The 13795-nt window shown below is 38.2% G+C and overlaps 1 protein-coding gene across 1 annotated transcript in view; it reads right to left on the bottom strand.

The window, feature by feature from the left end:
• Positions 1-13795, bottom strand: part of myo7ab (myosin VIIAb) — a 40557-nt gene that overhangs the window by 14501 nt on the left and 12261 nt on the right. Inside the window, exons 5-25 of the mRNA XM_051877356.1 lie at positions 12850-13034; positions 12618-12739; positions 11291-11433; positions 11072-11185; positions 10626-10779; positions 10461-10537; positions 8602-8721; positions 8360-8502; positions 8069-8279; positions 7756-7891; positions 6868-6974; positions 5585-5722; positions 3750-3912; positions 3468-3556; positions 3287-3381; positions 3119-3203; positions 2814-3032; positions 1273-1590; positions 978-1178; positions 651-827; positions 269-358 (exon numbers count right to left, since the gene is read on the bottom strand). Coding sequence (XP_051733316.1) covers positions 269-358; positions 651-827; positions 978-1178; positions 1273-1590; positions 2814-3032; positions 3119-3203; positions 3287-3381; positions 3468-3556; positions 3750-3912; positions 5585-5722; positions 6868-6974; positions 7756-7891; positions 8069-8279; positions 8360-8502; positions 8602-8721; positions 10461-10537; positions 10626-10779; positions 11072-11185; positions 11291-11433; positions 12618-12739; positions 12850-13034 — 3087 coding nt within the window. The remainder of the gene's footprint in view (positions 1-268; positions 359-650; positions 828-977; positions 1179-1272; positions 1591-2813; positions 3033-3118; positions 3204-3286; positions 3382-3467; positions 3557-3749; positions 3913-5584; positions 5723-6867; positions 6975-7755; positions 7892-8068; positions 8280-8359; positions 8503-8601; positions 8722-10460; positions 10538-10625; positions 10780-11071; positions 11186-11290; positions 11434-12617; positions 12740-12849; positions 13035-13795) is intronic.

The raw sequence follows: 13795 nt of genomic DNA, 5'->3' as shown, positions 1-13795 counted from the left end.
GACTTTCAAATATATTATAGAATCTATTATATAATCGAGGACTGGTTTTAATATAATCTTACCGACCCTAGAGTTTTAAATGATAATGTATGCAGGGAGTAAACTGTAAGTAAACCATTATTAGGTTGATTCCAACCAGGCCAACACAGCAGAGTTGTTTCAACCAAAACCATACATACCATACCATTTTGCATTTGCGTTTGGTGCCACTAGAGGCACAGAAATTACTTTAACTATTAGGAAATTTAATTGATTCTTTTCTATAGACCTCCTCTGTGATCTTTGTTTTCTTCTTTAATGTGAGGGACACCAGCTTATGCCGTACACTGTTCCTCTTCTGGATGTCAGTAGTGGAACTCTGGGAACAATGAAGAAAATTTCATACGTCATATCGGTAACACTTTACAACAAGGCTTAATTTTGTTAACATTATCATGTAATTAAATTACATTAACATGCCTTGGTTGTCATTAACTAACGAAGAACAATGTTTTTTTTAACAATATTTACTAGTCTAGGTTAATGCTAATTTATAAATAAACTATTGTAATTCATGTTTGTTCATAAAACATGAACTTTTATACAACTTAATATATATAAAAAATATTATTATATGTAGAAATTAGTCATTTTCACTGCACTTGTCTCACCTCCTCATCCACCTGCAGGGCCTGCAGCTCCCTTTTGTAGGTCCTCTTCCCCAACGTCTCGTAGATTTTAGTCATAACTGGAATCTTCTCAGTGCCGTCACTAATGCTGATATGGTATTTGGGTTCAGGGAGATCTCCCATAAACCTCAACACAGTGATCCACACAGCTAGAGCAGCCTAAAGACACAAAACAACCATAATGTGATATGGGCAACACAACTTAAATATTATACAGTAAATGTGTAAGCAAAGACACTGGCATCTAATAATCTACATTATTATTATAAATAATAATTTTAAATAAATAAATAAATAAAAAAAGCTTACTAGCTGATCTCCTTCATCCTCATGAAACAGCAAAGGTTGTTTCAGTGGCCGCCGTATATACATATGCGTGGCATTTCCCTGGAAGTAAGTTGCAGCAAACTTTGCAAACTTATATTCTGATAGGTCTTCCTCTTCATCGTCAGGAAGCGGAAGAGGCTCATTAATAACTTCTTCAAACTGTCTCGGAACATTCTCTAGATCCTGTTGCATCCAATCAAAAGCAAACTAAGATAATATGCAAGCCAGGCAAGGTAAGTTACTCATTATAGAGATTAAAAGTTACAAAGTTCCATACCTCAAACCCTTCTGGTGCTTCACCCTCCAGGTTGGGAAGGGAGTTGGCATTGCCCAGGAATCCAAACATCTTATCCACCATTTCGGAGTCATTGACCGGTTCCAGTTTTTCTCTCTCCATTTGCTCCAGAAGCTCCTTTTTCCTCCGTGTCTCATTCCGCTCCGCCTGCTCTCTCTCTTCCTGCTCTCGGTCGAGCTGTGCCAGACGCTCCTGGTGCTTCCTTGCTGCCTCTGCCCGAGCCCTGCGTGCCGTCATCTGGTTCTTTAGACGCTCCTCTTCAGCCAGACGCTGCTGCTCTGCTTCTAACCGACGCTCCCTCTAAACATAGAGAATACAATCTTTTTTTTTACGCAAATAACTAGAAAAAGAGTGTAGATAGACAGACAGACAGACAGACACACACAGATAGATAGATAGATAGATAGATAGATAGATAGATAGATAGATTAACAGACAGATGGAGCAACAGAAAAAAAACAGACGATGATAGATAGACAGACGATAATAGACAGACAGACAGACGATGATAGATAGACAGACAGACAGATGATAGATATATAGATAGATAGATAGATAGATATACGATAATAGACAGACAGACGATGATAGATAGATAGATAGACAATAATAGACAGACAGATGATAATAGACAGACAGACAGACAGACGATAGATAGACAGACAGACAGATGATGATTGATAGACAGACAGACGATGATTGATAGACAGACAGACAGACATACAAAAAAAAACACAGACAGACAGACAGACAGACGATGATAGATAGACAAACAGACAGACAGATGATAGATATATAGATAGATAGATATACGATAATAGACAGACAGACGATGATTGATAGACAGACAGACAGACAGACAGACACAGACAGACAAACATACAATAAAAGACAGACAGATGGTGATAGATAGATAGATAGATAGATAGGCAGACAGACGATGATAGATAGATAGATAGACAATAATAGACAGACAGATGATAATAGACAGACAGACGGACGATAGACAGACAGACAGACGATGATTGATAGACAGACAGACATACAATAAAAGACACAGACAGACAGACAGACAGACATACAATAAAAGACAAGACAGACAGACAGACAGACGGTGATAGATAGATAGACAGACAGACAGACAGATGATAATAGACAGATAGATGATAATAGACAGACAGACAGACGGTGATAGATAGATAGATAGATAGATAGATAGATAGATAGATAGATAGACAGACAGGCAGACAGATGATAATACACAGACAGACAGATGATAATAGACAGACAGACAGACAATAGGCAGACAGACAGACGATGATAGATAGACAGACAGACGATAATAAACAGACAGACAGAGAGACAGTCAGAGAGAGAGAGAGAGAGAGAGAGAGAGACAGACGACGACAGACAGACAGACGATAATAGACAGACAGAGAGACAGACAGACGACGACAGACAGACGATAGATAGATAGATAGGTAGACAGACAGGCAGACAGACAGACAGACAGACAGATTTACCTCCAGTCGAAGACGCTTGCACAGTCTACGTGCTATCATTCCTCGTGCATAAGCCTGGATGGTCAGGACCGCATGGAAGCGCTTGGAGAAGGTTCGCCGCACCAGGAAGCCACGGCACCAGGCCTGGAGCAGGGTGATGCATGTCCTGGCCGCTTGATACGCCAGGTACAGCTTCCGTGACCTGTACAAGGCCTGAAGCCGCAAGAAACCTACACGCATCTGGAAAGAAGGCATAATTACAATCAGACAAAACCTCAGAACAGATTATGTCTGCTTAAGTTTCACACGACAGCACGCCAACTCACCACAGCATAGTGCTTTCTAGAGATGTAGCCTCTCCATATTCGCTGGATTAATGTCACAGCCCTTCTAAGCTTTAGGAAGTTAGTTCTGATAAACAAAACAGAAAGGTACACATCAGACTTAATTTTTATTTTTTGGCTGCTCTTCTTTACTCTTTCTTTTTCTCGTACCTCTCCTTCCGACCTCTCACAGACTTCTGGATGAAAATGACTTTGTCAGTAATGGTTTTATCTCTTTCAATTTCCAGCTGCATGTCATGATGATCCTACAGCAAATAAAGACCAAGTATACCATTTGTCACAATTCTACAACACAGCAAAATCTTTGAAAAAATGCTTATTTGTGGCAAACCTTCAGAAAGATTTTTGTCTTTCCTATCTGCCAGTCATTATCTCTCTGCAGAACTGACACAACAATGCGCTGAGAGGTCCCTCGCAGATCTTCCTGTAAGAGGACAGAGATTCAAAGCTAACTCCTCATAGAAAATTGTCAGCACTTGTCAAATAATATCAACAGAAGGCAATTCTAACAGACTGCACAGAAAAAAAAAAAAAAGCTTTGAAAAGAGCTGTCAAGCAAACAACATACTCCAGACCTGCAAGTCACAACTGCATTAACAGTAACGCTTTAGACTTGCCTGTTTGTAGGCTGGTTTGACCCCAGGCATAAGGACCCGATAACGGTCCACAAACTCAGCAAACGTGTAGCGTATGGGATATCCAGCTCTACGTATGCGGATAGTCTCCATCATCCCGGAGTAGCGTAACTGCCTGACACATAGTCCACTATCAAACATCTGCAGAGGAGAGAACAAGGGCTGGTATTCAGGGCTCAAAAGTAAAAAAAATTTCTGATGAGCAAAATTAGGATTAGAATTACTTTAGACTAACGATTAATCACGATTAATCGCATCCAAAATAAAAGTTTGTGTTTACATAATATATGTGTGTGTATTATAGTGGACGAAACCTGCAAAAAATAAATAAATAAATAAATAAATACGGAATTAAATAAATAAATCACGATTAATCATTTGACAGCCCTAAAACTTTTTTTTATTTTTTTACCTAATTGGCGTTTTTTTTTTGCCAATAAACCTAACAAAATTGAGCTAGATTTATGCTTAAAACAAGAATATATAAATCCATTAATACAAATAAAATCCATTCTTCAAACCACTTGTCCTGTGTAGTGTGGAGGAAATAAATAAACAAATAAAAAATACAAATAAATAAATATTTAGAGTTCTAAAAGCTGGAAATTATGTAAACAATAAGGTACGAGAGGCTGTGCTTCAGCGTTGTGTCTAACAACGCCCTTCAGCCGTGACTTATTCACGATACAGCACTAGCCTCGAATACCTTATTGCTTTTAAAAAACGGGGTTACACTTTATTTTACATTTCTGTAGTTACATTGTAATTACTCAAATATGTACTGAGTACTATTAATTAACTACATGTACTTACTGTAGAGTTACAGTTTGGTTTAGGGTTAGTTACTTGTAATTATGCATAATTTACTGTTATTACTATAGTAAGTACATGTAGTAACGTGTAACTACGGTACTGTAAAATAAAGTGTTACCTAAAATGGTTACCACACAATACAAATATTAAAGCCAAAAAATATGTATCAATGCAACTTTCATGAAGTAAAATCACTAAAAGCCTTCCTGAGTGTGAACAGCAACAGAAGTTACATTATTACACCATTAAATGGCGGCAAAGACTTTATGAGTGAGTCACTCAGTAGCAAAGACTTTTATATTGAGAAGACTGAATTGTTGTGAACACGGAACAAGACGCAACTGATAAATGCTTTGACTAGCGCTGTCAGTCACGGGAAAAACCTTTAACTGTTAAAACGACAAGATATTGCAGCGGACATTTAAGCATATTTTTTATTATGAACATTGGACTGACCAGAAGGAAAATGCTAAATCTGTATGCAGAATCAGAATTCTTTCTCACAATACTCTTCTACATATTACTGTAAGCTTCAATGAACAATATCAATTGAGAACATACAGTTTACGTTGCTAAGAGTGGTTGCTAAGGGTGTTGTGTAGTGATACACAGAACTGTTGGGTGAAGCGGTCATAGCCGTGTTTTATCGTGAATAAAACACAGCTATTGACCAGTCAGAATCAAGGACAAGAATTAACCATTTTATAAACAGTTAAATAATAATGCCATGAAAAAATGGCTAGAAACCGAAGGCATATGACAGATGGTTTAGCAGAATTCACAACAATATTTCATACGTTACAGAAAGCCAAATGTTTTAGTTTGTAAGGCATAAAAACACATTTACATGATTCATTGATGTGAGATATACTAATAGGGAAAGTGAAACATCTGTTAACAGACCTGAACCTGTCCATAGGCCTTCATGTCATCATTATTCTTGAGCCCTGTTTTTAATTTCTACATCTATTCAAACTCACAGAAATATTAATTTACTCACCATGGGCTTTTTGAGCTCATTGGGTTTGATACAGCGTACGAAGAAAGGCTGACAGACGCTCAGCGTCCTCATGAGCAGCTCGAGTGAGCGCTTAAACTGACTGCTTAGAGTCGGGGAGCGCTTCCTTGTCTCCATTCCCTGAAAACAGAAATTCTCCCATTAACTTCACAGAAAAATAAGAGGACCTTTACTGCCACAAACACACTTCACAAACGCACATCACACAAAGCTACAACAAATACCAATACTATGCACATCACAAAGACACCAGTTCACCTTTCGGTGTGGCCTTTTTTTGGTCCAATAATTTCTTCTTTCTGTCCTGCCTCTAATAAATATCATTCTTTCATAATTTCTCCCTTGCTTATCACGTTTCTTCTGGATCTTCATTGGTTGCTTGTATCCTCTGTCTACCCCTTCTCTTGCTGTTATTCCCAATGCTTTACATGCAAATGCTTTAAGAAGGCATTGTGAAGAAAAAAAGCAATCTAGTAGTTTCTCCCTTTTTCAATCTTCACCCAGTGCCAGGAAAATGAGTAAATGGAAAAAAACCCTCAAAATAGTGCTGAAAAATACCAATGAGAACAAACTGCATCTAACTTGAAACAGAATCTCTCTGTGATGAATGGCTTTTTTACTCAATTCATCTGGAGAATAATGCCACTGTTAGAGCTATTAAATTATTCTGTCAGCGTGCCCTTACCGACTACTTCAATAGAAACCATTTCCAAAGGACAGAAAAAACCACAGGAATGAATTTAGCAAGGGACTATTGAGAAAATGTAGTTCAATAGGAGTCTGAGAGGGACACAAACCACGCCATTGATTACCTTTTGAAGGGATGCAGTGGGCTCCAAATACCCACATAGAAACTGAGGCCAAAATAAGGTAAAAGATTGAGAGACAGATGGAGGATAGTAGAGAGAGAGAGAGAAAGAGAGAGAGAGAGAATTGACTGCTGTTAGCCAAGTCTGCTGAGAATCAGCCAGGAGAGATTAGGGCTGACATCACCACAGAGAGAGTGAGTTACAGCAGCAGCAGGGTTAGTCAGACTGTGCTGACACTGTCACATAGAGTCATGTTAAAGCCTCAGTCTAAAGTTCACTCATTTGTAGAAGCTCACAGGGAAATTATGTTAGTACATGCCTTTGCTTTTAATATGCAACCCTCACATAAACCTGCATGGCCAGCATTTGGCCCTCTGAGATGTGTGGCCTTGCTGGCATGTCGTGAGCATTTTAATGCTGAGCAAATATGGATTCAGTATTGGAAAAGGGCATCACCATAGCAACATCAGCTTGGAAGATCTGCTTGATGAACTTGTTTTTGGATGAGTGCACAAGTTGTATGATGTCACTGTGGAGGCTGTCTCGGTTTTTCTCCAAGAAACCTGAACAATGAACCAAGAGGGGATCATGTTAACTTAAATAAGCAAGTAATAATATTATATATGTACTAGGGGTGTAACGGTTCTCAGTAAAAAATCGAACCGTATCGTTCTCCACACACGGTTCGGCACACTTGCACCGCGGTTCGTCTTATATCTGACGACGCATATGTGTCTATAATATGGTTTGTTGAAAATAAATAAAACAGACAGACAGAGTTAGGCTAACGTACGTTTCTGTCGATGGGTTCGCATTCTGGCTTCCCCTAAACTTTGTTCAATGCGAGTGCCATATGCGCTATATGACCAGTCATTTACAGCGTCTTCACCCGGGTGTTGATAGCGTCCGAGTGCAGGTGAGACCAGAACAGCACATTTTGCTATCTGTGTTTAAACTAAACTCATTTAAGCCTTGCCAATTTTAACATTCAAGTGCAAGAGTTTGTAGTTTTGTAGTTTGATTATTTGTTCTTATTTTCTTTATTTTTATTTGACAGAAGTAATTTTCCCCTGAACATAGCACATACCGAACCGTACCGAAACCGTGACCCTAAAACCATGATAAAAACCGAACTGTCGGTAATTTGAACCGTTGCAGCCCTAATATATACTACTGTTCAAAAGTTTGGGGTCTATAATGTTTTCTGTATAATTATACGTTTATATTTCATATTTATTATTATCAACAATACATTTATCTCACTTTGGGAAGCTAGTAAAGTGTTTAAAAAGTAAAAGTAAAGTTTTTAGTAGATTAGAAACTGTATAATTCAGTAATGTGTACCTTTAGTTTCATAGTGCACCACTCCAGCAAAGTGCTGAATGCCAAACTGGGTCTCATGACTGTGCTTAGGAGGGATGTAGTTGATATTTAGTTTGTGCTGGGAGTTCAGCTTGTTCAGCATGGTAGCATCTGTTCCCTAAGAAACACAACAGCAAGTCATGGACATGGAACATGGCTAGATATCCTCCATTCAACTGATGAATAAAATAAAGATGCTCAGAGCTGAACCAGAAATGTTCTGTGGTGCTTTATGGACATTATAATCCAATTTATAATTCAAATATACAGCACAGCAACAAAATTCAAACTTTACCTTTGGGAACTTGCTCTCCTCATCAATAAGGGAAATGATATTCATAGGTTTCATGGCAATCATATCCAAAGCGTCCTGGTTGTCGGTGAATTCGATGTGCTGCCAGTTGATATCCTCCAGGTTGTACTCCTCTTGTTCGATTTTGAAAACGTGGCGAACAAAGAATTGCTGCAGGTTCTCGTTTGCAAAGTTGATGCACAGTTGCTCAAAACTACAGCAGGAATGAACAAGATTAGTACCAGTTTGTCCAGAAAATGCTGAAAAAAGAATTTTCTATTTACTAAAACTCACCTGTTAATAGTGAAATTCTCAAAGCCGAAAATGTCGAGCAGGCCTATAGACTTACGAATAGTCTTGCTTTCTGCAGAAGGAACTCTAAAGATGGCGGCATTGATTTTATCCACTATCCAAACAAACAATCTCCCATAGATTCCCTGATGGAGACAAAAATAGACCACTTAGTGGATATTGATGACTTCTGTGACAAATTCAGAATCAAAACTGGACAGTTTATGGATTGTGAATAACCTCACCTTGACAAAGGCATTACGGACATCCAACCCCTGGTCAACACTGAGAGGAGTAGACACACTCTCCCCCCTGGTGATCAATGTACGTGTGGTCAGACATGTCATGACGTCCTGAGGGTCCACCTGTATTGGAATATTTATAATTGTGATACACTGTAAAACATATGTAATGTTTGAAAAAGAGTAAAATGTAGGCTAAATATAAATATGAAAATTGTTTGTCCCAAAATAGAAAAATCATACCCAGTTGTATTCAGTTCATTGTAATTAATTACAGTGCCAAAATAAACCTTGTTAATTCAGCACAAGTGTCTGCTTAAAACATAATTATTCATATTATATTGCTATACAATTTGTTGATGCTAATTATTCTAACTCTATTAACTCTGTTTGAGCCCACATAATATAGTATTGAATATTAATGCTGAAGGTCCAGTTCATTCATTTATTCATTATAATATTAAAAGTCAAATTTGTTAATCTACAGAACTATTATAAAGCCAAACAGAAATGTTGCAAGCCACAAGATATTTTTAGCTGAAGAGACCAAGTGTAATTTAAATATGATGCACTGAAGAGAGTATTGGATTCTCAAACCTTCATTCTGACTGCTCTCAAGACCTTTTGTGTCTTGCCAGCAGGGGGCAGACGCAAACAAAGAAAATGGTTTTGAAATTCAGCACTAAGCCACCCACAGCCATTTAAATCAAACTGAAAACAGAACAAAGATTCTGGACAGTGGAAACATAGAGACATACATAGAAATCGAAAAACTTGACAGCAGAGTGCTGCCGGCAGGAAGTCTGAACAGACTCGTCACGCTATGCCAGTGTCTACGATAATAACATTAGAATGAAAGTCTGATGCTCACTAATGACTGCATTTATCTCAAACTCCCCTCCCTTAACTGCATGGATAACGTGGTACCAAAGAGCTAATGAGAGAGATGAATCTCAAAAGGACAGCAGAAACAAACCCCTTCAAGTAAAAGCAGCTTTGAGACTGCAATGCAATGACAAAAATAGGATTAAACCAAAGTTCAAAGACATAAACAGAGTTAGTGCAGAGCAAGGACTTAAGAGTTTTTAGACCTTTACTTTATATACAGTCTATATTCATCAGTGCAAAATATTCCTCTGAAACAACTGTCCATTTCTTCTGATGCTGTGTGGTCTATTAGTTTATGTTAAACAATAGCAAAAAAGCTATTTAAGCATAGCTTTAGCAAACGCGCATTCACCATTCTGGTGTTGAAGGCTCATTCCTCACTATTCAAATTAATTTCAAAGCAAAAAAATAAAGTCTCAGCTTTGAATATTCTGTTTCTTTTCAAAGCCAAATAAAGTTTATATACAATATAAACAATATTCACACTGTGAGATATAAGATCATGTGTGATTTAAAGTCGTTGCAAATGCAAAAGTCACATTGTGAGAAATAACATTGCAGTTATTAGACAAAGTCAAACTGATAAAGTCGCAATAATGTGAAACAGTCACATTATGAGATATAAAGTTGCATTGCAAAATATAAAGTCACAATTATGAGAAATAAAGTAGTAATTACCTTTTATTTTTATTCACTTTGATGTGGAAATTAACATCAATATGTTTCATTAAGACAAATATCACATTACACAAATAAAAAATGGGTTGAAAATGCCACTTCATGTTGACTTTAACCTTTTAGTGTTTCATTGTACCGCCCGCAGTAGACATGCCTTTCAAAAGAGACCAAAACCATGCATATACTCCAAATGGTTCAAGAACAGCATGCAATTTACTTTGTCTATGCCTTTTTAGGTTAATTTTACAGGAATGCTAAGAGGTTAAAGCTCTCTTATGTGTTCACATGCACCTCACCTCTAACAGAGTGGCTGCTTTGGCCAGGTCAGGTGAGCGAACCACCACACAGGTATCCAAGTTCTTTAGCGTTCGAGCTGTTGGGACAACACAAAAGAAACACGCTATTTAGCTAGTCTGTCACGTCTTGTGGGTCTGACAATTATTAATAATAACACTTTCTACCTTCAAAGCGCAGGTTGCCCATATGCAGGATGGCAGCCAGCAGTTTGGAGATCTCCCAGTTTTCAGTGTCAGTAAACATTAGGACCTTCATGGCTGACAGGATGCTTGAGTACTCCTTCAAATCATCCCTCCCCTCACAGACCGTACAGTTTCCCTGGATGACAGGCCAAGAGAGAAGGACACAGTGGATACGTACACGCAGCCCTTTATACACACTCTCTTTAAATACACCATTAAACAGATATCAGTGTATAAATATATATATATATATAAATAAAGAACAAAAAAAGTATCATAAAAGTCAAACAGGTACAGAACTACATGAGAATTTTCACTTTTGGATAAACTATTTCTTTAATGGAAAGGGTCTATTCAAATACTTTCATAATACACAAGAAATTGTGTAAAAGTGCATTAGTCTGTGCTGATAAAGCACAGGCCCTCACCATAGTAAGATAAACATAGTCTTTGGCCAGGCCCAGACCTAATTTAGTCTTCTGATCAGGGCTCATGCCTGCCAGCATACAGTAGAATATATGGTAGTTCCTCTCATCGGGTGCCTACAAAGACAATTAAATGTAATCTCATCACTGACATCACCATAATCAATAGCATGATAAATAGACCCACAGTGAGACACATTCTGGCCATCCTCAATCTCTCACCTGTCTGCAAACTCTTGATTTCTCCAGCAGGTACTGCTCAATCTTTGCCCCCTCGATAGCACCCCGCTTGTTGAAGTGAATGTCAATGTATTTCCCAAATCGGCTGGAGTTGTCATTGCGTATGGTCTTAGCATTACCGAATGCTGTGGGAACAGGGGAAAACTTCAAATAACAAATCTCAATTCCACGGCAAACAGCAAAGCGTTTGGTGTAGTTACAAAGTAATGTCATCTTTCATATAGGGTTCAGCAAAATTCTGAATTCACACAAAGCGGAATTGAAATTTAAATTGGAACAACAGGTCAAGGAATTTCCTGAAATTAACACAACATAAAAAATCATTTTGAATAATCGTGCCTTTTTATTCCCTGATTTGTAGAATACTAAGTGTGGCAAGCAGGGCGAGTGTTAAAGGGATAGTTCACCCAAAAATGAAAATTATCCCATGATTTACTCACCCTCAAGCCATCCTAGGTGTAAATGACTATCTTCTTTCAGACGAACACAATCGAAGATATATTTAAAAATATCCTGGCTCTTCCAAGCTTTATAATGGTAGGGAACCGGGGGCGTGTTTTGAAGCCCCCCAAAAATGCATCCATCCACCATAAAAAATAATCCATACGGCTCCAGGGGGTTAATAAGTGCCTTCTGAAATGAAGTGATGGGTTTTTTTAAGAAAATATTTCCATATCCATATTTAATACTTTATAAAGTAAAATAACTAGCTTCCGTCAGACGGCTGTACGCATCAATTTGTGGCGGAAGAGCATAGTTATTTTACTTCACAAAGTTTTAATATATGGATATTTTTCTTACAAAAACCCATCACTTCGCACAGAAGGCCTTTATTAACCCCCTGGAGCCGTATGGATTATATTTATGATGGATGGATACATTTATTTTGGGCTTCAAAACACGCCCCCCATTCACTACCATTATAAAGCTTGGAAGAGCCAGGATATTTTTAAATATATCTCCGATTGTGTTTGTCTGAAAGAAGATAGTCATTTACAGTTAGGATGGCTTGAGGGTGAGTAAATCATGGTATAATTTTCATTTTTGGGTGAACTATCCCTTTAATGAGTGTCACCTGCGTGCCACACTGGTCTCATCATGGAGGAGTTCACCCAGCTGGTGGAGGACCAGATGGCAGTGTGTTTTGGGAACCAGACCCAGATTTTCTTTCTATTCTGATAGGCGCATCATCCTGCGTTCATAACATACTGTTTTTAACAAGTGCTGGCAATCGCTGGATCCCTACCCTGTGTGTCAGTGTCAGACAGATGAGGTTTATGTCATTAGGTTTAGAAATGATCTTCCTGACCTTCTAAAATAGGGTTGGCCTCCAGAACCTGCTGCTCAATCCAGGAGTGTTGGCCACTGATAGCAGTCAGGAACTGCAAGATGAGCTTGGTGCTCTCCGTCTTCCCAGCTCCAGACTCACCACTGAACATGCAACAATGTGAACAGAGTCATGTGCCATAACCAATCAATTATATTGTGATTTAAAAAAAAAGAAAAAAAAAACTTATCTTAAATGTTTACAGTCTATTTACCTGATGATGCAGCACTGGTCCTTGTTGTTCCTTTGCATACTGAAGTAGCAGTTGTCTGCAATGCCAAAGATGTGTGGTGGCATCTCTCTTAACTTTTTGTTTGTATAGAGGCGAATGTGATCAGGTGTGTAGATGGGCAGGAGCTGGTATGGATTCACTGCTATCAGGATTGATCCCGTGTACGTCTGAAATACATTATTGTGAATATATAAGCCACTTTTCCACTGTCGGGCCAAACCATTCTCGTTGCTTAACCATTCCATTCCGTGGCGATCTGGCCCAGCCGGTACAGATATGGTTTCACAAAGCACTTTGGAATGTGATACAGTTGTCATCTTGGTAAGGTATGAGATGTAAATAGTGACCGCATTATGGAGGATGATCAGGTATTTCTATTATTAACTTGTGTTACTTCTCTCAAATAGAACTCTTAGCTAGCTACAGAGAAAACTAATCATAACAGTTCTTCACCAACCGTTCTGCCCGATGGTGGAAAAGTGGCTATATAGTATGAACTTCAAATGGTGGCAAATGTGACAAAAATCCTAAACATTTGCAACAATTATTTAAAATAAAGTATTTGTTGATAGTCTGGAAAACTTTGCGTGTAAATATGCAATTTCATCAAATATCATCTCGTGAGGTGAGCTAATTACTTCTTTAGGGTGCTTGCCAGTGTTTTGTGCACTTAGCAACGGACAGCATGAGCTGTGATGTGTGATTCATGAACAAATGATTCTTATGAGTCTGTTCAGACAAAAAGATTCACAAATCAGTCTTAATCTCACTCATGAGTCAGTGGTTTGAACCAAACTCGCTCAGTTTGTCAGTCTGTCGCAATTGACTTCCCCATCATTTTTTTGGTTATAAACATTACATATAGCAATTTTATGTTAAAATACTTTCATATCCAAGCTTAATATGCAGAGACAAATATTATAAAGTA

Source organism: Ctenopharyngodon idella, chromosome 21, assembly GCF_019924925.1.
Source record: "Ctenopharyngodon idella isolate HZGC_01 chromosome 21, HZGC01, whole genome shotgun sequence".
NCBI lineage: Eukaryota > Metazoa > Chordata > Actinopteri > Cypriniformes > Xenocyprididae > Ctenopharyngodon > Ctenopharyngodon idella.
This window is presented reverse-complemented; position numbering and strand designations above follow the sequence as displayed.